Source organism: Python bivittatus, unplaced genomic scaffold (assembly GCF_059951505.1).
Source record: "Python bivittatus isolate LINGU-HERP-01145 unplaced genomic scaffold, Pbiv_v1 ctg000020_np1212, whole genome shotgun sequence".
Lineage (NCBI taxonomy): Eukaryota > Metazoa > Chordata > Lepidosauria > Squamata > Pythonidae > Python > Python bivittatus.
In genome coordinates, this window is record NW_028277030.1 from 107,878,940 (window position 1) to 107,906,316 (window position 27,377).

General features: G+C 40.1%; 2 protein-coding genes across 2 annotated transcripts in view; both read right to left on the bottom strand.

The window, feature by feature from the left end:
• Positions 1 to 994: 994 nt before the first annotated feature.
• DEGS1 (delta 4-desaturase, sphingolipid 1) lies at positions 995 to 11,721 on the bottom strand. Its single transcript, XM_007426288.4, has 3 exons — positions 11,501 to 11,721; positions 7,370 to 8,112; positions 995 to 3,289 (listed from the first exon to the last, which is right to left on the bottom strand). Exons 1-3 carry the CDS (start codon positions 11,580 to 11,582, stop codon positions 3,143 to 3,145), a joined length of 972 nt encoding a protein of 323 aa, XP_007426350.2. The 5' UTR covers positions 11,583 to 11,721; the 3' UTR covers positions 995 to 3,142.
• Positions 11,722 to 19,588: 7,867 nt separating this feature from the next.
• FBXO28 (F-box protein 28) overlaps positions 19,589 to 27,377 on the bottom strand; it is a 39,018-nt gene continuing 31,229 nt past the window's right edge. The window contains exon 5 of the mRNA XM_007426287.4: positions 19,589 to 26,311. Coding sequence (XP_007426349.1) covers positions 25,917 to 26,311 — 395 coding nt within the window. The 3' untranslated portion in view covers positions 19,589 to 25,916. The remainder of the gene's footprint in view (positions 26,312 to 27,377) is intronic.

Consider the following 27,377-nt stretch of genomic DNA (forward strand, 5'->3'; position numbering starts at 1 on the left):
GATAAAAAGCTCAAAAGATACAGGAGAGATTTGATTTTAGAGAACAATCTTTGTCTTCTGCAAAAAAGTGCAGGGGCTGCAGGGGCTTCCCGGGGCACAGCAGCTTTGGGCTGTGCTGCTCGGGCTTCCTGGGGCGCAGGGGCTTTGCATCACACCATGTGCTGGGGCTGTTAGGGGTGGCCGCGGCTTGGGGAACAGTCTATGCTGCCCGCAACTAAGAAATGTCCTTGGGGTCATAATGGATAACGCAGTGAAAAAGTGAACAAGATATCCAGCAGTTGTGAAAAAGGAAACCCCATGCTAGACATCGTTCAAAAATGGACTAAGTATAGAAATATCAACACTGTAGCGCCATTATACACATCTATTTTTAGAATTTATTTCTTACCAGGTTCATTTGAGCCGGGATCAAAGAGACAACAGGCAGTTGCATGAAATTAAGTTCTTTATTCTTCACCCAAAAGTACTGATAGAAAGCTGTTACGTGGGCAGCCACAGCTTGGACCCCCCCCCCCCAGCACATTATATACATTCCATTCAGTCCCTCCTACAGAATACCAGCCCTTTCTCAGTCACTCATTCCATATAAGGGACTTCCTTCTTTGCTTACTAGGGTCCCTTGACCGTTAGCTAAACATCTTTTTCTAGGAAGAAGTTATCCTTGGAATGTACACCTTATAATATTGTTTCTATGGGTAGAGTTTATCAAGGTTAGTGAAAAGGGCCTCCAAGCTTACAAACTTGAATGAAACAGGAGTCAAAGATTAATGAAAGCCTAAGTGTTTCAGTACTAAATATATGAAATATATTTGTATGTAAATTCTACATAGATAAACTATCACTGTGATGTGCCCACTTCTGCAATATTGTGCAGTTATGGCCCTTAAGTAGGATATAACGAAAGTGGGGAAAGTGCAGAAAGGGGTAACCATGATGATCCGGGATCTTAAATACCTTCTCTGTAAGAAAAGGCTGGAATGTTTGGTATACTTTGGGGGGGGGGGGGGAAGGCTACTATGGGAAAACACGACAAAGGTACAGGTAGTCCTTGCTTTATGACCATAACTAGGACTGGAATTTAGGTCACTAAGCTATGCAGTCATTAAGCAAATCACACGGCAGCCACCCCTAAAAGCCCTAGCAGCACAGCACAAAGTCACAGTGCCCTGGAAGCCCCAAAAGCGTGAAGCCCCAGGAAACTGCAGCCGCTCTCACCACTCTGCTCTCCGAGGCCACTGCTACCCCCGTCTCCACTGCCCCAGCTGACCTTCGCTGTCTTCTTGCTCCCACTGTTGACGAGGTGCGCCCACCCTGGCCCTTCCAAAGGCAGCTGCTGGCCACAGGCGGCCATCTTCCCCAGGCCTCATGAGGAAACTGGTGCACAACCTTGGGACGAAAGTGCGAAGGGCCAGGCTGGGCATGCTTGGTCAGCAGTGGGAGCAAGAAGACAGTGAAGGGCAGCTAGCACAGCAGAGGTGGCAGGGTACAGGGGGCGAAAAGGGCAGAGATGGGGGGGAGTTGAAGCATCCCTGTGTTCATAAATGCAGGCAGGCTGCCAAGTGCCTGAATTTTGATTGTGTGACTGCGGGGCGCTGCAACAGCCATAACTTCAGGAATGTAAGTCCTTTTGTTCAGCACTGCCATTATCTTCAAACAGTTGCTAAACAAATGGTCATAAGTTGAGGACTACCTGTATGTTAAATACATAATTTTCAGCAGCACTTCTAGCCTATCTAGCTTCTTTGAATATGTTCTATTTCAAGGTTCAGTGTAATGGTATAGTCTCTTTATGCCACTCCCCTCCCAAACATACTGAAACACCATACATGAATAAGATTTTAGAAGCTGTGAAGAAATTAACTTCATCAGACAGACCACGCTTGCTATTAACCTATAATCCAGAGGAGCATATTTATTTTTACTATGCTTTCACGAAGATCACGCATAGTTGTATTGATGAAATTTAGCACATACCTTTATTCAAGTATTCAATAATTTTTGTTACAACTTATTTTCTATTCCTTATTTGCAAGATATGTTATATTTGCACACTTCATATTCTACACACATAATTTATATAACTCTTACTCTGGTAGAAACAAAAAAAAGCACAAGAGGTTAACATACAAATCTGGGTTCAGTAAATTGTACGACTAATGAAGGTTACCAAGGCAGATTAATCCAACACTTAATCTGAAGCAAAGCAGATATCCTATAGAGTAGCAACATACCAACATTTGCAAAACAAAAATGGCTTTCTACTAAATGACAGTGCTGGCAAGTTAAATTCCACTATCCATAAGTACGCAAATTCTTGTTCTGAAAGTTCTGGATATTCTCCAAATAAGATCAGATGACATGCTCTGGGGCTCCAAGTAGAGGAAAGAAAGAAAAACTACTCTTTCACAAATGCAAAATATGCTGGCATATTGTTGAATTTAGTCCACAGAATAAAAACTAATTTTCCACAGACAGGCCTTTCTGGTTGGTGTATACTGATTTTAATTACATTTAATGTAATAGTTACCAAATAGCTAACATGTTTATTTTGAGGTCAGAGAGAACTAGTAGATTTTAAGGATCTTATACTTTCTTAAACAGCAGTTATAATGCAATACTGTCCATCTACTATATTAGCATTGCATATGCTAATTCATGATATACATGTATTTGGAAGAGACTGAAGCCAGACATTTTAATATACCATGTAAATTAAAATTAATGTTAACCAGAAGTTTATTTAATAATTACCATTAGCAAAAGAAGAAATAAGCAGAGGAGTTGTCTATGTAGTCAGCAGTTACTTATGCTTTTTTCTTGAAACCAATTGTATAAACGTAAACAATTAAGTTTAAAGAACCAATGTTTGAGAGAACAGGTATCAAAACACATCATGTAATACTAATACTAATGTTATGCACAGAACAGTTATACCAGGAAAAAAATTGAAAGGGTAGGAACATTTTAATTCTACTACCAAAGTTTTCAATTTTTCAGAGACCTGTTTTAAAATGTAACAATATATCCATATTCTAGCCTTGTTCAAAATAACAAACCAACAAGTATTTATCAAGTGACATCTTGTACCAAGTTACCATGAAGCTATGCCTCGAGTTCGTGAAGAAACTTTTTGGTTGAAAGGTTACTCTAGTTTCTCATCACCTTTTGTGTGTCTTTTCATGCGTGAGTATGGGCTGACAGTGTCATCCATCACAAAGTCATAAAGCACTTTAATCCAGGAGTTATATTGTGGTAAGTGGTCATAGTATTCCGGAGCCATTTTCTTTAGCTAAAATTGAAAACAAACATACACACATGTATTTACTAATCCAGTACTCCATCTTTAACTTTAGAAGATGCAAAAAGCTGGTTTTCAAAACCTCAAAAGCACCATGCTGAATAAGCATCAGCAGGCAATGTAACTCTTTATTCCACTCCCAACTGAATCCTGCCAACCAGTAAGAAAAGCTTGCAAGGATATCCCAGCTGGGAACAAATTAAGAGCTTCTCCATCACTTGAGTCCTAAACATTGCTAGTTTGAGGCACCTTCTTTAAATTCTACCATAAAATGATTATTCATACTACAAAATCCATTATCAGCACTAGAGACAATGTCTCTTAATTGACTGATTTTTTAGCAAGTAAGTAAAAATCTTTCTAAATGAGATTGAAAGAGACATTGTACCTAATATTTTGCATTTTGTGTATGAATATTATACAGTTTTTATGGTTTGTCATTAAAATCATTTCTAGTAATTTGGAATACCAAAGCCTAGAATTAGAATACTAATCCCATTTCTGGGCTATAGATATCCTTGCTATTATCAGCGTAAATCTGTCTTTGCTGTTAACATTTTCATTTTCTCCTTCAAGCAATGATACATTCTGGTATTTGCTAGAACTGGTGGTGTACAGGTTTTACTTATCTTCCTAAAAAATGATTTCCAAAACTGCTGGATATTTAGGCAATTCCACCAAATGCACCAGTATGTTTCAATATTGCCACATCCCTTCCAACATTCCTTAAATATTTTCCTTACATTTTTTGCTAAAAGAATTGGGGTATAATACTGTCAATGTATTAATTTCAAATAATTTTCACTAATTCTTCCAAAAGATGTATCTCAGCAGTTTCTTCCACATAAAATATTCCATTTCCTAATCTCTTGTATAATGAAACTCTCATTCCTACAAATATTTGCTTGTTTATTCAATTTGGGTTTATTAATTGACTTGTATGGCTGCCCAACTCATGACGACTTTGGACAGTCCTTGGGTCTGGACACTGTATTCCAGATACCCTCAATCAAGCACTATACATTTTGACACTGCTCCTTCAGTATGTTCTTCTACCCCATGAATTATTCTTTCAAAATCAGCAAGGCAGTACTGTATAAACCTATTTCCTCTAGCTCCTCAGTCAGACTACTAACAAAACGATTAAAGCCACCAAAGGAAAAAACTAGTCACAAAACTAGCAAGGCTAAAAAGAGCAGCAGTTAGGCCACCTTATCTTTAGGGGGAAAAAACCCTAGGGGCTATCAGGCTAAAACAGAAATGCCTTCTCGCAGTGGTAGCAACTACATCCTTGAGAAATTATCAGACTAATTTGTATTAATTTTCAAGCTTTGTTATTATACAGTGGTCTAATTTCTTTTGTTTTCAACTTGCCAAGAAATCCATGCTTTCTCTAAGAACTGTGACACATCCAAGTAGCAGCTAGATTTTATACTTTAAGAAATGAGGTAAGGAAATCAACCACCGTAACACCTACCTTAATTTATATATTTCCTCTTCAACACTCTAACATAAGGCCATGATAAACACAAATGCCAGTGTTTCAGTACCAAACTCTCTCTTTACTCCCTTCACCTCACCCTATTTTAACATCTAGATGGACATGTGGTTTGGCTTTAATAACGATTCTGTTCTTTTTGGATTTTGGAACTTTTCTGAAGGGCCAGCACAGCCTATGTTTGCTTCTGATCTGAGTGGGGCATTCGCTGTAAATCTAACAGGTCTTAACTCTGAAACAAGCCTGCTAAAGCCACAACAGAATCTCTACATACATAAACTGTGTAACATAGCAATTATGGACTAAATCTGATGATTCTGATGTGACATAGGACAACTCATTAGTTCTGTGATGGAAGTTATGTTAAATCTGAAAAATCAGCTAACTTCATAGAGCAATTTTTGAGAAAACGTAATGAACTGTAGGCTATACATGTACAGTACTGTGCAAAGGTTCTAGGCAGGTGTGAAAAAATGCTGTAAAGTAAGAATGCTTTCAAAAATATATTGTAATTGTTTATGTTTATCAATTTACAAAATGCAAAGTTAGCAAACAGAAGAGAAATGCAAATCAAAATTTGGTGTGACCACCCTTTGCCTTCAAAACAGCATCAATTCTTCTAGGTCACTTGCAAAGTTTTTGAAGGAACTTAGCAGGTAGGTTGTTCCAAGCTTCTTAGAGAACTAACCACAGATCTCCTGTGGATATAGGCTGCCTCAAATCTTTGTCTCTTCATGTAATCCCAGACAGACTTGATGATGTTTTGATCAGGGCTCTGTGGGGGCCAAACCATCATTTCCAGGATTCCTTGTTCTTTATGCTGAAGATAGTTCTTAATGACATTGGCTGTATGTTTGGGGTCGTTGTGCTGCTGCTGAATAAATTTGGGGCCAATCACATGCCTCCCTAATGGCATGGCATGATGGATAAGTATCTGCCTGTATTTCTCAGCATTGAGGACACCATTGATCCTGACCAAATCTCCAACTCCATTTGCAGAAATGTAGCCCCAAACCTGGAAGGAACCTCCACCGTGTTTTATTGTTGCTTGCAAACACTCATTATTGTACTGCTCTCCAGCCCTTTGGCAAACAAACTGCCTCCTGCTACAGCCAAATATTTCAAATTTTGACTCATCAGTCCAGAGCATCTGCTGCCATTTTTCTGCACCCCAGTTCCTATGTTTTCATGCATAGTTGAGTCGCTTAGCCTTGTTTCCATATGGGAGGTATGGCTTTTTGGCCGCAATTCTTCCATGAAGACCACTTCTGGCCAGACTTCTCTGGCCAGTAGATCGGTGTACCTGGGTCCTACTGGTTTCTGCCAGTTCTGTGCTGATGGCACCACTGGACATCTTCCAATGTCAAAGGGAAGTAAGCATGATGTGTCTTTCATCTGATGCATTAAGTTTCCTTGGCTGACCACCGCATCTATGGTCCTCAACCTTGCCCACTTCTTCAAAAGAGCTTGAACAGCACATCTTGAAACCCCAGTCTGCTTTGAAATGTTTGCCTAGGAGAGACCTTGCTGATGCAGTGTAACTACCTTGTGTCTTGCTGCTGTGCTCACTCTTGCCATGGTGTATGACCTGTGACATGAAACTGTCTTCCACAACCTCACCTTAGTAGCAGAGTCTGGCTGTTCCTCACCCAGTTTTAAGCCTCCTACACAGCTGTTTGTTTCAGTTAATGACTGTGTTTCAACCTATATATGAAATTGATGATCATTAGCACCTGCTTGGTATAATTGGTTAATCATACACCTGACTGTTCCTCACCCAGTTTTAAGCCTCCTACACAGCTGTTTGTTTCAGTTAATGACTGTGTTTCAACCTACATATGAAATTGATAATCATTAGCACCTGCTTGGTACAATTGGTTAATCATACACCTGACTCCTAGAACACTTTGTACAAAGTGTGCAAGTGTAAGAACTGATGCTGGTTTGAAGCCAAAAGGTAGTCACACCAAATATTGATTTTAGATTTCTCGTTTGCTCACTTTGCATTTTGTAAACTGATAAACATACAATTACAATATATATTTTTTGAAAGGATTCTTACTTTACACCATTATTTCACACCTGCCTAAAACTTTTGCACAGTACTGTATATTTTTGGCTAAGGCCTGCTTGGAAAAGTTTGCCCTGTGGCAAATATAAATCCCTTTCTTACATTAATGTTTGTGAAGAGCCTATTTTACCAAAAATACTTGAACTTTATAAAATGGTAATATGTGGTGGCACTATCCCTTGTTCTCTGTTAAAGAATCTTGGCATCTAAATATATGCTACTGCTCTGAAGAATAAGCTTTATTATTTGAAACAAGGGACTATGTTTAGTTTACTAAACATTTACTTTCATAATTACTTTCTAAACACTTACTACTGTAGTTGTAATGAAAGCATGCACAGAATCATCTCATTTTAATTTCAAAGTACTATGAGTATGCTACATTGCAAACCATAGCAGGTGTTGAATAGCAGCCAGAATCTATAGAATAGCTCATTCATTAGAAATGGCTGTTTAAGCATTTAGCTGCAAAAACAAAATAAATGCACTGATATTTACTTACCAGTGGAAGACTTGCTCCAGGAATATTAGGAAAATCATGGTGTTCATTATGATAACCAACATTGAATGTAAGCTTATTCAGTGGCCCATAATACGAATATGTTTCATATCCCTTTAAAAACATATAATGCTCAGCTATGAAATGTCCTGAAATAGGATGCAAGCCCAGCCCCAATATTATTCCTGCCAGCAGATAAAACAATGATTTTATTCCCAGAACATAGTATACAAGAACATCAAAGATAAACTGAATTGATAAATTGATGATTTCTAATCGAGATATTGGTTTGGGGTTAATATAGAGGGGTCGAACAGAATAAAAAAGTGGCTGAAGAATAATCCATATGAGTTTTCGAAAACGGGTACAGAAAAACCATCCTTCAAAATCAGTAGGAATATCTACATCAATTCCATCTGCACCAAGATAACGATGATGATCCATGTGGTATCTCTTGAAAGATATGGAGTATGGTACACCAAGTGGGAGATTGGCAAACATTCCAAACCATCGATTCCATGAGGATCTCGAATTGCCAAAGGCACTGTTGTGAGCAATCTCATGAATAGCCAAAGTCATGGAATGATTGAGACAACTGCCAAATATATATGCCCAAAATACAACCCATTTCCAATCCAAATCTTTAACAAGATAAAGAGCAATAAGTTGTGCAAGCACCATAAGTACAACCAACCAGATCACGTTGTAGTCTGGTTTCATCAAGGTTTTTATCTCTGGATGTTTACCTGTTGAAAGAAGAGAATAGATATCAACTGACAATTTCAACAGAACTGAAATTTCAACAGAAGCTCATTCAAATGTGAGAAGTTTACATTAGAGCAGTTGAGTTAGCACAAACTATGGTACTGAACAAATGCACTTATGCTCAGTCACCAAGGTTATGGCCATTGCAGTGCCCCCACGGTCACGTGTTCAAAATTTGGGCACTTGGCAGCCCACCCGCACATAGGACCGTGGGGGTGCTTTAAGTCCCCCCATCAGTTATCTCCCCCCATCTCTGCCCTTTTGGCCCCTTCTACTCTGAGGCCCCTGTCATCCTGCCCTCTGTCATTCCAGCTGACTTTTGCATCTTCTTGCTTCCACTGCTGCCCAAGCATGCCTGGCCTAGTCCTTCACTAGGCAGCTGCTGGCCACGCAAGGCTTTCTTCCCGAGGTCAAAATAGAGGTTTCCTTGCAAGACCTGGGGAAGAAAGCCTTGCGTGGCCAGCAGTTGCCTCGCGAAGGGCCATCCTGGGCATGCCTTAGCAGCAGCAGGAACAAGAAGACAGCAAAGGTCAGCTGGGGCGGCAGGGGCCTCGGAGTGCAGGGTGGCTGGGACTCAGGCTTTGTGCCATGCAACTGAGCTGAGAGGCTGGAGCTTCAAGCCAGCCTGATGGGCCAGGCTGGGGCAGCTGAAGCTTCCGGACTGGGGCTTCCTGGGGTGGCACCGTAAGGCAGGGTGCAGGGTAGCAAAAGGGCAGAGGTTGTGGGGGGGAATAGGCAGTTGAGGGATGTTAAAGGGGAGGCAATCCCTTACCTTGAAAGAACCAAGGCTCAGGGCTGGGAGGGACCAAGCCGGGAATGGCTTGGATCAGTGTGGGTCCTTGGCCAATGACCAGTGGGTTTCAGTTAACAATGACAACAGGAAGTGCTGGGATTGCCATTGCTAAACGATGTCATGTAACATCGAGCTTTACAACTGCATCATTTAGCAACGAAAATTCCAGTCCCAGTTGCTGTCATAACTCGAGGACTACCTGTAGGGCAAAAAACTTAAGAATGAGGGTATAGGACAAAACACAAAAACATTTCAATTTCTCATGCCAAATACTCATCTTCAAGCTAAAAATTATGGATAAGCACTACTCCATTATACCACATCCTTAGAAGTGTAGACAACCTATACTCCATATGTCACTGGGCCTGAACTCTATTAGTCCAAGTCAGCAAGACAATTTTTAAAATTTAAAACAGGATTAAAAAAAAAACAAAACCAAGATGTAAGATATTTGTGTATCACTTAATGTCAAGTTCATGTTATTTGTCATCGTACAGCTAAATACAGTAAGCCCAAGAAGCTAGTAACAAAAGAAGAGTATGAACTTGAGGGTAAGTTGTTTATTTATTTATTAAATTTATCTTCACCCATCTCCCCCCGATGGGGGACTCTGGGCAGCTCACATATCCCATTAAAACAATAAATATATATACAATCACATAAAACATAAAAACTGCACAAAACATTACTAAAAGAAGAAAGAGAGGAGTGTGTTAGGAGTTTAATCTAGTTAAATATTCTCTGTTTCCCAATACTTCAAATTTTAGCTAGACTACTGCAAAAGCACGACATGTGATAGCCCCCTCCATATTTTGCCAGATCCTTGTGCAGCTGTACTTCAAAGCTCTAAAATTTTAGCTATTATAACAACAACAACAACAAAGCGAATTCTGGAATTCCTTATTGAGGAAACTAGTAATGGTAAATTTTGAACAGCATGCAATTAAAATTTAACGTATACCATTTTTTCCTTCAAAAGGCACAGGCTATTGTCATATCAACTATAAATATTTTAATGGCATTCCAGAAATTCCCCATATTAATCGCTTCTCTATTTTTTTAAAAAAATCTATTTTTGGCTGTTATTGATCAATGTATTTTTTGAAAAAAATTAATGTTTGCTTTTTTCTGTCTATATTGTTTAATTTTTTCAAGTACATAGTTTTTCCCCCCCTTTAGTTGTTTAAAATGGGGTTTATGGAAAAAAAAATTAGCAGAGATGGCAAAACTGACCTATGTGGTCAGGGATAAGACAATAAGTACTTCAGCTTCTTCCTTAATACTTCATGGAATATTGTGTGACATCAGAAAAACAAAATCTCTCAGTCTGCGTACAGTAACAAGTAATTGGATACCATCAAATTGTATTCAATTCTTGATGGCAACTTGAACAAATACTCACCTCTGCCTGTTTCCAACCCATAGGTCATTCAAGAATACTTCAGCATTCTCTTTAATATTGTATATCCATCTATTTCCCTCAGCCTTACCAAGCACAAACTTTTATTCCCCTTACATCTTATGCACAAAGTATGTGAGACTCTACCGGCTCTCACCACATGAAGAAAGCAGGCAACCTTTACTTGGCCAAAGACTCATGAACAGTGTTCAGCTTTCACAACCAGACATACCACTATAAAATAAAGATTATGCTTTTTAACTACCTACCTGCAATCAGCAGCATTTTAGATAAAGAGCACATTCCAAAACCATCACACACACCCCTACACACAGGACTTGAGGAGGTCCAGAATAATTTAGTAGTTAAGGTGTTGAACTAGGGGAGGCCCAAGGGCAAAATGCATGTAAAAGTGTCCAAGAAACTAAGAAAGAGAAGCCTGGAAAAACTGTGAAGGGATGGTTAAGGAGTGTTGGACTGGGGTCAGGGATACCCAGATTCCAGTCCACCGTCAGCCATGGAAGCTTCCCGAGTGGCCATCACACACCCTTTCAGCTGAACCTACTTCAGAGAGTTGTTGTTATAGGGAAAAAATGGGAGAAGGGAGTGCTATGTAAACTACCTTGAATTCCTAAAAGGTAGACAGAGTATCAATCTAACAAACTAGCAAATAAACATACATCATACATTCTGAAAGTAGGAAGAGCCTGAGTTGAACTTGACTTCAGCATTTTTCTTTGGTGAGTCAACCTTAAAAACCGCCGCTAAGATGTCACGTGAAGCCTTACATGAATAGCCCCTGCGTGGAGGGCAAAGATCGGACCGCCTGCCACGAAGAAACCATCATCAAATCGCTTTGGATTAAGCGGTGAATCAACCCAGAGGCGCAGAAAGACAACAGGGCGCCGAGAAGAGCCAGCGACGCCCGACTCCTTGCGCCTACAGATGCTTCTGCTCTCCCTCCCCGCCATCGCGTCAGCCTGTCCCAACACGAAAAACACGGCACCCGGAGAGGCCTCGGAGAAGACGACGCCCCTCCTCGCCAGACCAAAAGGCGAGACGCCCTCGCTTCTCCACATATGGCACTGGCGGAGAGCGGAGCCTGCCGCGCAAGAGGCAGGAGCGGCCCGAGTTAAGCCCAGGAATCGAGTGAAGAGGAGAAATAATCGGTACTTACTCAAGATCTCCTTGCGTCGGTCGGCGTGCGGCTGGTCGGTATAGACCCACTCGAAATCCTCTCGGGCCACAAAGTTTCCCATGCCTGAGGAAAACCCGCCACCAGGCCGCGGCCTACCGGAGGCTCTTTCCACAGATCCCCGCGAGCCACAGCACGCTCTCGCCGCTACTCGACTGACTCCTTTTCGCTTTCCAGGGGAAGACGATCTCCCGCTGCCGGCACACCTTTTTATTGCGGTCTCATTGGTTCCCGCTGGCGGTGACGTCACGGAAACAGCGCCGCTTGAGAGGGGGCTGGACGGCCCAAATTTGGAAATCGCTCCTTCTCGTAAAAAGTTGGAGGGGATTCGCGTTAGGTGTTTCATTTCAAAATTATCAAGACCTGTGGTTAATAATGTTACACCGCTGTTATCATGACTTCTGCAGAGTGTGTCCATCCCGTGTAATCAACCTGGGAAACGATGCTCGGAGCCCCCTCCTCTTGGAAGTTAGGCCGACGAAGGTGCGGAAGCGGGCTTGCTGTGGGGCGCCCCCTCACTCGGAAATGCTCTGCAGCCCCAGATCTTGATGCCGCCTCAGCTTCTACAATTCAGGAAGCCGATGGAAACGCCGCTCTTTCGCTGCCTGAGACCTCGGCTGTTCTGGGCTATATTAATTATGTCTCTTTTTTTAATGATAGGTCGGAGGTTTTAATGTATGTAATGTATAAAGGTTTGTCTTCTGCAATTGTAAGTTTTATAAGTGATTGCATACATGTGTATGTGCAGACATAGTCACATATGATTCTCTCTGGGTGCGTTTGCAGCATGTGATGTTACGGGTCGTATCTGCTCAGGTAGAAAAATTGCAGCTCTGGTAGTGGAATGTGAAATGGAAGGCACGCTGGAGCCTAAGATAATTTTTTATACGCCTTGGGCATTCTGACTCAGAGCCCAGCCAACAGAGTTGCAGAATTCGCTTTACCACCGCGACCCTCTATACATCTTAACTGTCCCCATGTTTGCGCTGCCTTAGCGTAGCTGATTGAATGGAGAGAGCCCGGAGCCTAAGGCTCCGTTCAGGCCTGCCATCGGACATGGCCCGTTTCAGTAACAGCAGCATTTTGGCAACAGGAGCCTCGCCTGAGCGGCGTTTAGCCTTGCCCTCAATCCAGGAGGTCCACTTCTAGGATGTATGTTAATATGGAGGAAAACTTCATTGACATTAATAGGACTCTCAAGGGTACATTGGCTTGCTACTCCAAGTCTGTGAATGGGTTGTAAAAACGGGGGTGGGGGGAGATGGATGTGTGGACCGATCTTAACCAATAAGGTTGCCCTCTCACCTGAGGGTATGCATGTGGTGGAGCCAGAAAAAAAAAGATTGAGTCAAGTAGATCAAATGAGGGGATCCACACTGAGTCCAAAAGCTATTATTCCTGGCAGAGATATATTCATAGAAGCATTACAGTATATACTTTCTCTAAAGTAGCCCTACTTCTGAATTTGATGGGCATTAAGAAAAACCTCCTTGTCAGCCCCCATCAGGATTTTTCTGCAGATGGACAAAAGGCAGCCTAAATATTTTCTTAATAAGGTGACAACAGCTACATTGGGGAGGTATTTGTTAGTGTGCAAAGAAGACTCAGAGATCCCAAAGGCCCAGGCTACTTCCAGGTTTTAAAAACCTTAATCATGATAATCAGTTTTTAAAATAAAAAGTGAGAATCCCTGAACAAAAAAAAAAAACCTCATACAAAAAGAGTGAAGCATTTTTGAATAAAAAGAATTAACAAGACAGCCTTTGTATGCTTCAAAAATTATTTGGAGGAAATGGTAACACAAACAAGCATCTCTGCTAGTCATTAAAGCTACAGGAGTCTGAAGGAAGGCAGTGCTGCTTTAAGAGTAATATGAATAAGTGTGATTCTTTATTTTTTTAGGTTGAAAAAAATCAAGCAGCTTTACTGAAACAATTTGTTTCTATAGTCAAAACAACTATCAGACCAACCTAATAAGGGGGTCCAGGTCAAAATGCATACTCAGTTCTTACAGTGTATATTTGATGATGCTCTGAAATAGAAATTCATTGGGTAACAAGGATATTGAAGGAGAAAATTTCCTCATGACCTAATTTATGAGTGAAGACCACACAATCTGCTTGCGCCAAATTTATTTGAGCAGTGCTGGGGACAGACCTGCTTCCTGAAGGAGGGTACACACCACCTTTATATATTATAAATGCTAACCAGTAATGTCAAATATCAATCATAACATGGATTAGGTATTCTGTTTATACTGAGATAAGCAGAATAATAAAGTGGAGGCTGGCAGTTTATGTGGTTAGTTACTCCTAGTTTCCATCTAAAAATATTAGTCCTGATTAAAGATGACTTGTGAGCCAGCATCTGCAAATACCTAACCAAGCTATTAAGGAGGCTTACTTGAGTTCAGGGGCCTTAGTAGTTTGGAGGTTTTGGTTCAGGTACAGGTTGTCCTCAACTTATGGCCATTTGTTCAGCGACCATTCAAAGTTACAGCAGCGCTGAAGGAAGGGACTTATGACTGGTTCCCAAAGTTACAGCTGTTGCAGCGTCCCCATGGTCATGTGATCAAGGTGGAGAGGAGGGCACTTGGCCTGCCTACACTTAATGACCATGGGGTCATTCAACTCCCCCCACCCATCTTCCCCCCCAGCTATGGCCTTTTGGCCCTCTGCACTCCACAGCCCCTGCCACCCTAGCTGATCTTCACTGTCTTCTTGTTCCTGCTACTGACCAAGCATACCTGGCCTGGCCTTTGTGAGGCAGTTTCTGGCCACATGAGGCTTTTTTCCCAAGGTCACTCTTGGCAGTTTCCCTTTAAGACCTGGGGAAGATGGTCTCACATGGCCAGCATCTGCCTTGCGAAGGGCCAGGGTGGGCACACCTTGTCAGCAGCAGGAGCAAGACAACGGCAAAGGTCAGCTGGGGCGGTGGAGAGTAAGGCAGCAGGGGCCTCAGAGTGCAGGGTGGCAAGGGTGACTGTGGCTGGGACAGCTGCAGCTTCCCGGGGCTTCTCAACTTTGCGTACGCTGCTGGGGCTTCTTGGGGTGGCTGTGGCTTCGTGCTGTGCTGTGGCTCAAGAAGCCCGAGCCGCAGCATGGCAAGCAGCCCCACAGCCATGTTGTTCTGGGGCTGCTTGTCGCCCCACAAGGCAGGGTGTGGGGTGGTCAAAAGGGCAGAGATGGGAGGGAGACAGGTGTGGGGGGACAGTTGAAGATGAGGCAGTCCCTTACCTTACCGAGGCTCGGGGCTGAGAGGGCTTGGATTGGGTTGGGTCCTCAGCTAACGACTGGTGGAATTTGATTAACAATGGCAATGGGGAGTGCCGGGGTTGCCATCAGTAAGCAATGAGGTCACGTGATATGCTTTACACCGCATTGCTTAGCAGTGGAAATTCCAGTGCCAATTATAGGTCAAGAACTACCTGTATTTGTTTTACTCCTTCAGTATCAGGGACCAAAAAATGTAGAAAAGGTTCAGTGTTTCGCTTCACATGCAATGATAACCCTTCAGTGAAGAAAAGGGTATTGTGTACAATATCAAAATGCTTTTTTGTATCAATCTGTGGGGTTTCTGCAGGGGGGTGACTTTTGACTTTGACTTGATGAAGTAAAAATGGCAGCTGGAACCATGCAATGGAAGCCCTGCCCCTTTTTTACATACAATGTATGTAAGAAGGGGGAAGGGCTTCAAGCACATGGTCACAATCACCATCTTGACTTTTTTAATCTCCTCCCACAGGCACCCCTGCCTGCCCACGTTCATGGTAACTACTAGTCATCTGACTTTCCTCCAAGCTAAGGAAGAAAACCTTGAGGATGTAGTTGGGCAATGTTTGAATAAGGGAGAAAATGCCACTATAATACTGGTACATCTAACAATCAGGGCCATCTCAGTCATGGGGTGGAGATGAGATAGACAATATCCTATAGACAAGGGAGAAAATAGGTGTTGCCAAGGAACCATTGTGCTGTGTTTAAGTAAAGCTGTCATATGTTCTTTATAGTCTGATAACGTTCTTTATCTGAGAAGCTCTATGAAGTTAAGAGTGTCATTCCTATAGGAAAGTGTTAGGTATTCACCATAAGTGTTCCCTTTAAGGAGTATATCATTATGATAGAACACATTTCAGGTGAGGAAGGATGGCTGTGATTGGATAGCCGAAGTATAACAGTAGGCTGTATCCCAAGCAAAGTTGTTGGGGGATGTTTGGAGAGGAGATACTATTGTTGAACTGCTACATTGGACTGAACTGTAAGTGTATGACCTTGGATTGTTTAACTGACCATTGCCTATATTGTATATACAGTGGTACCTTGGGTTATGAACGCCTCTACTAACGAACATTTCGGGTTACGACCAGCTTCGGCAGGAAAAATTTACCTCAGGTTACAAACTCGCCTTGACTTACGAACCGGATCCGTGGCCATTTTCCCCGCTGCCACGTGGTCGCGGCTTCCTGTGGGCGAGGTCACGGTAGCAAGGAGACGTTCGGTGAGGCTTGTGGTGTGTTTTGTGGTGTTTTGCGAAGGTTTTTGGTGTGCGTGTTAACATGGCTCCAAAGAAAATGCAGAGCAGGCTTGGCAGGAGTAAGGCTCTGAAGAGAAAATTGCCTCGGGTTGCGACCAAATTCGGGCGGAGAGTGGAATGGATTATCCGGATTTACATTGAACCCTATGGGGAAATTTGCCTCGGGTTGCGACCACATTTGGAGGGCGGAACGGATTAACCGGATTTACATTGAACCTTATGGGAAACTTTACCTCGACTTGAGACCAACTCGAGTTGCAACCAGAGTCACGGAACGGATTAAGTTCGTATCCCGAGGTACCACTGTATTTGCCCACTGTAAATACAAGTCTGTTGGACTATCAGCTGTGTTTGACTTGTTATTTACCACTGTGCATATCTACTGGTTTAGTAGATATCTTCTCCAAGCCTATCCCCTGATAGGTTATGGGCCCAGGCACAAGTGTGAGCTAAAAGGCTTGGTCAAAGTTCCAGGTTGATACCTAGTAGAACAAGTAGAATGTCTTGCTGTTTTTGCTCCAGGGAAAAAGTTTTAATAGTCTGTAGGAGATGGCAGCTACAGCCCTTATGCAGCTACCTCTCACATCCCTGAATGAGCAAAATTATTTGACATGGGCTGTGAAGATGGAAATGTTCCTCAAGAGAGGAGGTTTGTGGACTATAACAAATGTACCTCCTGTTGATGCATTAACCCCAGCCCAGGAGAGGGACAATGTGAAAGCACTGGCAAGCATTATTCTGGGCATAGAGGATTCACAGCTGATGCATGTGAGAAGGCTGGATTCCGCCCACGAATGCTGGAATGTTTTGTGGTGGCTTTATGTGCGTGACTCCGTTGTCTCTAAAATAAGTTTCACGAGAAAGCTGTACAGGACAAGGATGTTGCCTGGTTCCAGTGTGGCTAACCATCTACAGCTGATGCAATCAATGTTTATTGAGCTGGAAGAAAGAGATGTGTTATTTCCAGAGCTCCATAAAGTTTTTATTATTCTCTCGTCTCTTCCTGAAGTCTTCGACAACCTAGTAACATCTTTAGAGTCTCTCCCACAGCAAGAGTTAACTCTAACCTTGATAACAAGTCGGTTATCAAAGTATCAAAAACTGCAGTTCAGGATGAGGAGGGGGCGTTTTCTAGCATCAATGTAACAAAGCGTTTTCGCTGTGGATCTTTTTCCCATTTACAATGAGCCTGCACTTCCCGAGCTAAAGAAAGACAAGGGGTGGAGGAGGAGTTGGAAAAGTTCTCAAGTCTCTGTCATTCATCCAATGGAAGAAAAAGTTGACAATCATTGGCTTCTTGACAGTGGAGCTAGTCATCATGTCTGCCGAGTTCGGACCTTGTTTACATCTTTGGGACCAGCCCAGTAACCTCAGTGAAATTGGCAAATGGTGTTTGTGCCAAAGTTGAGGGTGTTGGGACAGTGTTTATACAAGAACTTGGTGAGTCTTTAGAAGACGTATTGTTTGTGCCTCAGTTAAATCACAGTTTAGTATCTGTTTCTGCATTAGACCAGAAAGGGTTTAGTTTCTTTTGAGAAAAGTATGTGTACTATATATAAGGAGCAAACCCAGTTAGCACAAGGTACCATGAAAGGTGGTTTGTATGTATTAAACACACCTATATCTGCAAATGCTGCACAAACAGTGTTTGGTAATAAGCCAGAGCATGATAATTGTATTCACCTGTTGCATAGACGTTTAGGGCATGTAAGTTTTAGGGTTCTACAGAAAACAGTGGAGAACTCATATGGATTAAACTTAAACAAATGTTCAGCTTATTTAGACTGTGCCGTTTGTAAGAAAGAAAAATCCAAGGCCAGTCCAGTGTGTAAACAAAGTGAAAGAGTAACAATTCGACTGTTTGAGCTATGTTTTGCTGACTTAATAGGGCCTTATCCAAAGTCCTATGGTGGTGCGAGATATGCTCTAGTAATAATAGATCATTATACACGTTATACTTTTGTGTATATTTTGAAAGCAAAAGAACAAGCTACAGCGTTTATCCAGGAATGGGTTAACTTTGTTGAAAGAAGATATGCATGTTTAGTAGGACAGCTGCAAACAGATAAGAGGTTTGGAATTTACAAATTTAAAGCTACAGAAATGGTTAAAAGCCAAGGGAATACGCCACAGATTATGTAATGTGGCAACACCAGCAGAAAATGGCATGGTGGAAAAGAAAAATGATGCTTTACAACAAATAATGAGATGGTTATTAGCTGATGCTGGTTTAGGAAAAAGTTATTGGGCTGAAGCTATGTATACAGCATGTTATATTACTAATAGAGTGTGGCATTCAACACTTCAGAAGACATCTTTTGAAATGTTATATAGAAAGAAACCCATTTTATCCCATCTGTGTATTTTTGGTTGTGGAGCATGGGTTAAAATTCCCAAGAAATTTCGGAGAAAGGCTCAGGATAGAGCGACTAAGTATTTCTGGGATATGAACCTGCTACAAAATCATACCATTTAGCGAGTAAGAACGTAAAGATTGTTCCGTAAACGAAACAGATCTAGATTGAACTATCTGGGTGGAATAGGGTTAAAGACAGCGTAGTATATCTGCCACTGAGCCAAGATAAAGAAACAAGTGAAAATAAAGGTTCAGCTGGGAGTAATATTACGGATGAAAGTAGAACGACTCCTGCAACATTTAAGCAAGAGGAGCAGGATTCAGATATACCAGTAAGTGAACCTCCAGAAGTAAGGAGAAGTCAAAGGCAAAATAAGGGCTTACCACCACAGAGGTATGTACCAGGGGATATTACGTTATGTAATGTGGCTGTAGAACCACAGAATTATGAGGATGTAATGAATTTGCCTCAGGTAGAAAGAGAAAAATGGCTAAAGGCAATGCAAAAAGAATATGAAGCTTTATGTAGAAAGCAAGTATTTAAAGAAGTAGAGTTACCTGAAGGAGAAAAAGTAATAGGATCAAGATGGGTATACAAAATAAAATGCACAGTGAATGGAGAAACCCAGTATAAAGCTAGGTTAGTAGCTAAAGGGTATGCACAAAACCACACCACCTATGATGAAACATTTTCCCCCACTGATAAAAGTGTGTCAGACTATGTTTAGCTTTAGCAGCCATACATCGTGATCATGTACATCATTTAGACATCAATACAGCTTATTTAAATGCAGAGCTTAAACACAGTTTATTTAGAAGCTGCACCAGGATATAAGGGACAATCACCTGGACATGTATGGTTGTTGAAGAGCGTGTTATATGGGCTACGACAAAGTGCCCATGAATGGCATTAACTGTCTAGTCTAACATTAACTAAGTTAGGCTATAAAGCAACAACAGCAGATCCATGTGTTTTCATTAAGGATGTTAATGGAAAGCAAATAACCATGTTAAGTTTTGTTGGTGATTTATTAGTAATAGCCAATGAGGAGGGGCTAATTAGTAATGCAAAGAAAGAGCTAAGAACAATTTTTGATTTAAAAGATCTAGGAGAAATAAAAAACTATCTAGGAGTCAGTATAGTAAGAACGACATCTGGTAGTTATTTGTGGCATCAGAAGGATAAAATTAAACAACTATTAAAAGATATAGGAATAAGTACAGAATACCCTATAAAAGTTTACGAAGACAGTCAAGCATGTATCAAAATGGCTACCTCCGAATGGATGAAGGCGAGAACAAAACATGTAGCCATTCGCTACGAAAACGTAAGGGATGCTGTCAATAGGGAATTTATCCAACTCAAGTATTGTCCATCTGAGGAGATGTTAGCTGATGGATTCACAAAACCATTAGGTGTGAAGAAACACCAAGATCTCATATCAAGACTGTATATCAAAAGCCTGATCTAAATGTATATATGTATATATCATTGTAAATAAAACGTGTTTATCTCCATAAAGGAAAGGAGGGGTGTTAGGTATTCACCATAAGTGTTCCCTTTAAGGAGTATATCATTATGATAGAACACATTTCAGGTGAGGAAGGATGGCTGTGATTGGATAGCCGAAGTATAACAGTAGGCTGTATCCAAAGCAAAGTTGTTGGGGGATGTTTGGAGAGGAGATACTGTTGTTGAACTGCTACATTGGACTGAACTGTAAGTGTATGACCTTGGATTGTTTAACTGACCATTGCCTATATTGTATATATTTGCCCACTGTAAATACAAGTCTGTTGGACTATCAGCTGTGTTTGACTTGTTATTTACCACTGCACATATCTACTGGTTTAGTAGATATCATCTCCAAGCCTATCCCCTGATAGAAAGACCTATACAACTTGTTCCGTGAAACCAAATACAACTCATACTAATAACACCCTAACCTGTTTCTTTTTTTTTGCTTGGGACAACAAAATAAAATGCTCTAAAAAAACAAGCAGACTACAATTAAGCTTTAGTAGAGTGGGGTTGACATAACAAGAATTAGACAGGAATAATGTTGAATTAGACAGGAATAATGTAAGGGAATTTGCAACAAATGGGGAGAACTTAACATCAGCCTACACTAGAAAGATCTCAAGAGACTTCCCCACTTCATTCTTTCCCCTTTCTTTTTTCCCTTCTCCTTTCTCTTAGACTATAAGGCTGAATTTTGTAATCAGTTACCAAACTTTGGGTGTTTAATTCTGTAATCACTTGCCAAATCTTAGACACTCAATTTAGTAATTTTTCAATTTTACAATTGTAAAGAAACAATACAGACTGAAATGTCACCTGATTCTTAAGTACACAGCTTACTCATTAAATAGAAATTAAATAGAAAATAAAACCATAATTCAAAATTTCCCTGACAAGCTGGAATGGTAGCCCAAATCCAACAGTATGATGTTCAGTTATAACAACTTAAGCTCCTGTATCTGGGTAGGAAAAATAAAATATTAGTACTTTTAACAGTACAAAAGGGAGGCTGGAAATGTTAGTAGGTGAGCGTGGGGGATGGAGGGGGAGTACCCACTTCACCCCCACTTTAAATCTATTGTGATTACGCTGTGGCTAAAATAAATATGGAAGTGGCTTTCAGTGTGAGGACTCCCTCTGGATGCCCAAGGAGGCTGACGACATCTTCAAAGGCAGTGAGAAGAGCTGCCAACTAGTGTATAGAGATCTACAATTTAATTTCAGGAGAAAGGTAGATAGGTTCCAGGTGGTTAAGGACTTAATAACCGCCACCATGGAGTCCAGGGACAAAGGCATCTTCAGGAACTAGAGGGCAGGGACATTCAAAAACAGGGGAGTGGAAATCGCGTGCTTACAATCCGATCTATATGCCATATCCCCAATGCTGCACACCCAACCAGCATTGCTCTCAATAGTATTATAGAGCACTCAACCACATTCCTGGCCCAAACCTGTGAGTGCTGGCAGCAAGTGATTCCTAACTTGAAAGGTTATGCAGAAGTGGATAGAGGGAACGGTCTGCCAGGCAGAAGCCCTGCCACACATTGCTGAGGATATGGGGTGGGGACATATCCCTGTGCCATACTTCCTGCTGCCCCTCTAAGCCCAAGGACAGCCCTCTATCCATTTGGTGCCCATGAGCTATGCTTCATCTTTGACTCTCATGAGGGGGATGGGGATGCGTAGGGAGTCTCAAAAAAGGTAAGGTTTCCGTGAAACACACATAAAAAAGGGAGTGGGACTTCAATTCCACACTCAGAGAGTTCTTTTTTGACTCCTCCCTTGATGAACACTTTGACATTATGATTGGGAACTACTGCCAAGGAGTGGGGAGGGTGATTAGAAAGTTGCCTAAGCATAGGAGTAATATAACTCCACCCAGGCCAAACAGAAAATATGATCGAAGTTCTTCCCCAGAATCTGGAGCTATTAAGAGTTCAGAAGAGAGAAATAGATTAAATTCAGTGAACAACTATAATACTTTACAGCTTGAGAATAAGTTCCATACACAGGAAAGTGACATCTGCAAGCATGTATTCAGACACATACAAATACATACTGTATTCCCCTGTAGGAATTCATGAACTTGATCTTACTTTGACAAATATCTGATGGGGAGGTGCAAACAGAGTATCTTTTTATGCCCTAGTACCAGCATACTGTATTGTACCCAATACTGCTTGTTCTGTGGAGAAAGGCAGAGAAGGTAATATGTTTATCCTCCTCCTTGGGCACCACTAATATGGAAAATGAAAGCACAGCCCTGATAGATTAGTTCAGATTCTAGACCAGGTCTAGCATTCTCTGGTCTAGCATTTTCAGGGTGCCCAAAAGATGCATAAGGTAAGCCCGCAAAAAGAAATCAAACCCAACAGTGGACTCCCGAGGAAAAAGTAGTGAACTGAAGATGGTTGCAATGGAGCAAAGAGCTGGCGAGCAAACCGGCTCTGTGAAATTCCTCTCTGGACAAGGAGAGGACTTGAGATCACCAACAAGTGCTCCTCATGAGGAAGCTGCAAGACACTGGTCTCTGGAGGGTTTAGAGCTCTGGGACATAAGGGAAAGTCATCTTTGCTCAAACCGTGGTTGGCGCCTTAACGGACACTGGGTTCGCATACTTCCTTTTCTAATCACTTTTGGAAATTGCTTGTTAATTGCCTTTCAGCTATTAGGAACCTTTGGATCAACAAGTTTTATAGTGCCAGATGAGTTTCCTTCAATCCTTAGTGAATGAAGTTTTAAATAGAAGTTTAAGGACTTTTTAAAAAAATCTTTTTTTTTTTTTGGAATAAACAGCAAAAGGATGATTGGAACATTGATTTTGGAAAGTTACAAATGGACTATGGGTCCAGATGGATTAGAAATAGTATTTTGAAATTTAATTCTAAGAATCCTTCCCATAGGAAAACGCTGTTGTTTTCAATTCTTAAAAAAAACATGATAGGATGGAATTTTGAAGGTTGGACACTAGAGGGAACCAGAAGGAATTAAAGATTACAATTAAAGGAGAACACTTAAATTTGACTCACTAATACAGAATGGAGCAAAATATTTTAACATTGGACGTACTGAAGGATATTTGTGAACAATGGACCCAGAAGTTGATTTTAAGAGAGTGTGCCATTATAGACAGACTGTGTTTAAAAGATATTATGGAAGAGGAACAAATTTGACTGGACAAGACTGAGACCAATCTGAAAATGGATTTAAAAATGACTGGCTACAAGAATTATATGGAAAAAGATGCTACACTGGACATACAAAAGAAACCGGCTAATGTCTTAATAATTAAAAGGGATATACAAATAACAAACCAAATGAGTGACGTGGATAACTTTCCCATATTGAATTTACAAAACAGACTTGTTAAAACTTTGAAAAATTTTGTGAGAAGGGACAAAGAAAAAATGAAATCAAGTTCTAGGACGTTATTTGAAGGGATTAAAGCTCAAAAGTGTTAAAAGTAAAAGGAAGGAATATAAAGTTGGTTTATTTGATCAAGGTTAAAATAGATATGTTGCTGACCAAGACTGAACCAACAAGGCTTTAAGGATTTGTTTACAGATAAGAAATGAGATATGGGAAGAAGAGATCATTTGTTGTAGTTTAAGAGTAGGTGATAAGTTACTAAAATTGTTTATACTTGCGATGAAGGGGGAAGTCATTTCTTTATATATTTCTTTTATTTTCTTTTATTTTCTTATTTTTCTATTTTTCCTTCTTTTCTGCGCTGTCTATTTTTTCTTTTTATTCTTTTAGGGTTTTTTTTTTTAGCTTATATTAGTTTTTCTTTTTAATTGTAATGTTTAATAAAATTACCATTAAAAAAAAAAGAAAGCAAACCCAACAGCACCTTATCACTGGTGTTCCCCAGCAACTGTTATTGAGAGGCATACTGTCTATAATCCAGGAGATAATGTGTTATTACTGATGGCCTCCCCCTCAATGAATTTGATTCTCTTAAGATATCCAGATTGAAGGCCATCACTACATCTTGTTAAATGTGATTAGATCATGAAAAAAATAAATATCAAAATGCACCAAGAGTTGACATATAAAGGAACATATTCACTTAAAAAAATATTGTATCCATATTATTCTTTATAAACTAAGAATTAAATATACTGGTGCTGATTTGATACAACTGAGATATATCAATTAAGAAATGCTCGAGTGAATGTTTCAAAAGTATTATATTATCTGAAATAATTCAGTGTAAGCCCACTGGTAAGATACATAGCCTGCTCCCATTTAAAATTAAACAAATACACATTGTAAAAATGCCTTAAGGTAGCAAAACAATATAATTTTTTTAAAAAAATTAAACACTCCAAACTCTTGATATCAATTTGCAATACTTTGTTTTAGGGAATACATATTCCAAATTAAGAATTAACAGGCTTTTTAAAAGAAAAAGGCAAGAAAAATCCTTGGCAAAGCTTTTTTTCGTCTTTGACTAACAAATGAAAATGAATAATCATCTGTTTTAAACCAAGGTACTTTAAGAAGATTATCTCTTAAGAGGAGCTTTTTGAATAACCACTCAGATCCATTTTTCCATTCCCATTTCAAATTTCAACATTACCAAAAAGCTGAATTAGTAATAGCAGGTTAAGGGAAAAATGTAACAGTCAAGCAATAGAATTACATTATTTAGCAATAACAAATTAAAGCATGGAGAGCAATATTTGTTGTAGGTTTAAAAGAAATACAACTGGGGGAAAACACTGTACATTACAACTTGGAAGCTGTTAAAGTGACAAATCCAGAGACTGTACAGTGCAACACATGCTTTTCCAGTTCAATTTCAAAACAGGAGGAGTGCAAAAGAAATTAACATTTTTATATCTGAACTCAATGTATTTCTTAGGATAATGAGAGCTAGAACACAGGATTACAGAGAGTTCTTTCCACATAACAGTAAGATCTTTTTCTCAACACACATAAAACTTGGATGGTGACTCCGCAAGCCTGTGTACTCTTATCAACAAATAACTTCTGTCCAGTTTAATGGTCTTTCGATCTCTGAATCAGGACCAGTAGTGTATAACCAGAAACCCACAAGCAAAAGGAGCCAAACTGTGCAATCTGGATTAAGTCAACAAGCAAGCAAAAGCAGCAAAATAGCTTGGCTTATATATTCCCTTGTAGTATTCAGGCAGAATAGCTCCAGAAGATAAGCAAAGCTGTGTTCAAAGCATATGCAGAGTCATGGATGAGGAACCAACAAATGTTCTATCAAAAGATGGGAGAGGCCAACTATTCAACAGTGATTCCAGGCAAATGCTTTTACCAAGCTGACTAAGCAATGCATGCATCTCTCCATGCAAGATAAAAATATGGCTCCTAATGCTTAGAAGTAGGGTATGCATTTGTGGAAACTAGACTGATATCCCTCGCTTGTTACATTTACAAAAATATATATAGCCAATACTGTAAGCTTACTTGTTATGTAGACTCTCACACATATAAACTACTTTTCAGATGTTCTAAACAAGGTCACTTGCAACAAAAAGTCAACCTCCCCCACCCCCACACAAAATTTTTTAAAAGTGGGTATTTTCAAGACAACAGGACGTCTGTTGTTTAACCGTTTCTAATTTTATCATTGATTAAGCCTGAATTTATTCTGAAAATACTAATGTATGGAAACTGATGCATAAACTTAAGTTTCACTTTAATAGTCATTTTCTGCGTAGAAAATGAAAGCAAACTTTTTAGGACATGATAGACTGGGTCTGGTGGGTACAAATTTGTGACAAATTATAATTGTCCTGTGCAACAGACCCACTCAAACTGAAATGGGGTTGTTGGGGTGGGTTGTGAAGTAATGTCTCAGCAATGAGAGAAAGTTCGTTCAAGTCTATGATGTTCTGAAGAACCAGCAGCCTAGATGATACATGCTGTAAACTGCAGCATCCAGACCAGACAACCCGCTTCAGCTATTAAAGCAGTGTGTTCTCCTGGAAGTGCCATTTATCCCAAAGTTATTTATTATTTCGAAGGCGTTTTGACTTTCTAGGTGAACCTATTGATTCAGCAGCCTTCTTCCGTTTCCTAGGGGCCTCCTCAGTTGGTGCTGACCCAGAGGAATTTCCTACTGCACTTTCCATGACTTCTCGCAATTTGCGTTCAAGCTCTGCCAGTCGGGCATTCTGCTCACCTATGATTTGGGTTTGCTCAAGCAGTTTCTGATCTTGGTCTTGGAGCTGTTTCTGCTGCTCTTGCACTTTGGTGCGAAGCTCTGAAATTTCACGTCGCAATACAGTCACACCTGCACCATTAGTTTTAATTTGTTGTTGAAGTTTGGTGACTTCCTGTCTCGATGGGTTTTGTTTGGAGAAGAGCTGCATTGTAGTTAAAGCTGCAGAAGGACCTGGAACTGAAGGGGGGGAGAGAGAAATTGCTTTCTGCTTAATATCTGTTTTCAATCCCATAATTCAAAAACTGAACATCAAATTTACAAAGTGAATGCATCATCCCATGAGGTTTTATAAAATATTTAGGGTGGCCAAATAAGTAAGCTGTATTTGAGTATATGGCTTTCTTCTACAGAAATAAGCACTACCCTACTGCTGATGAAATTCTGATTCTGTACTGCATAAAAGCTCTATTTGGAATAACTGCTAATGATGTAGATGAAATACACAAGTGTGCAATATTAATGTGCTGCTACTGGAAATCTGATTGGAATTGTGATAATTGTGGAACTTTCTACCTAGCTTGCATTCCTTTCTCATTGACTGGTTTTCTTGTCCTGTAAATATATTAAATATTTAATCTCTCAATGTCCATAACTCCAAATTTTCTACTGAAAAGATCCTACTGAGGATACTTAAAAGCCTTTGAAACTCCCAGAATAAAATAACCAAAGCAAAAACTGCAAATGTATTACTTTTAAATCTTTCCTTTTGCATTTATTATAGCAATATCACTCTGCTATCTCCTTAAACTTTAAATGTAAGTATGGAGTAGATCTTTTGACAAAAAGTACATTCTATAATAATTACAATAATTTGTTTTTTAAAAAGTCATTGAAGGAAGCGTATACACTGAGCAACATAAGGGCACATTCATTCATTAATCTTTTACGCTTTCTAAACCTCAGCACCTAAAGATCTCTTGCCATTTTATGTGAAAATCATTAGTGATCTGATTTTATTTATATTTCAAATTTAGTCACTGCCCATCTTACTCAAGACCTTAGTCTTGGTAAAACAAGAATAAATATTAATTAAAATACAATTTTAAAATTGTAAAGATTTTAAAACATATTCTGTTGTTCCCACATCATGCCACCAGTAGATTTCTAGAGTGTGTCTATCTTGAATCAAAAGTAACAGTGCTACATTAATAGGAATCATACACTCACTGAACTGTGAAACTTTCCTATATTTATTAAATTTTAAGTTCTATGGTACTAATATAAATATTTCTATTTTAACTGA

Excerpts from the sequence above, each read along its gene's own strand:
- DEGS1 (XM_007426288.4), bottom strand. The coding sequence starts at position 11,582 with ATGGGAAACTTTGTGGCCCGAGAGGATTTCGAGTGGGTCTATACCGAC. Across the intron at positions 8,113-11,500 it reads CCGACGCAAGGAGATCTTGA|GTAAACATCCAGAGATAAAA; the intron begins GTAAGTACCGAT and ends TTCTTTCAACAG. Across the intron at positions 3,290-7,369 it reads CTGGAGCAAGTCTTCCACTG|CTAAAGAAAATGGCTCCGGA; the intron begins GTAAGTAAATAT and ends TTTCAATTTTAG.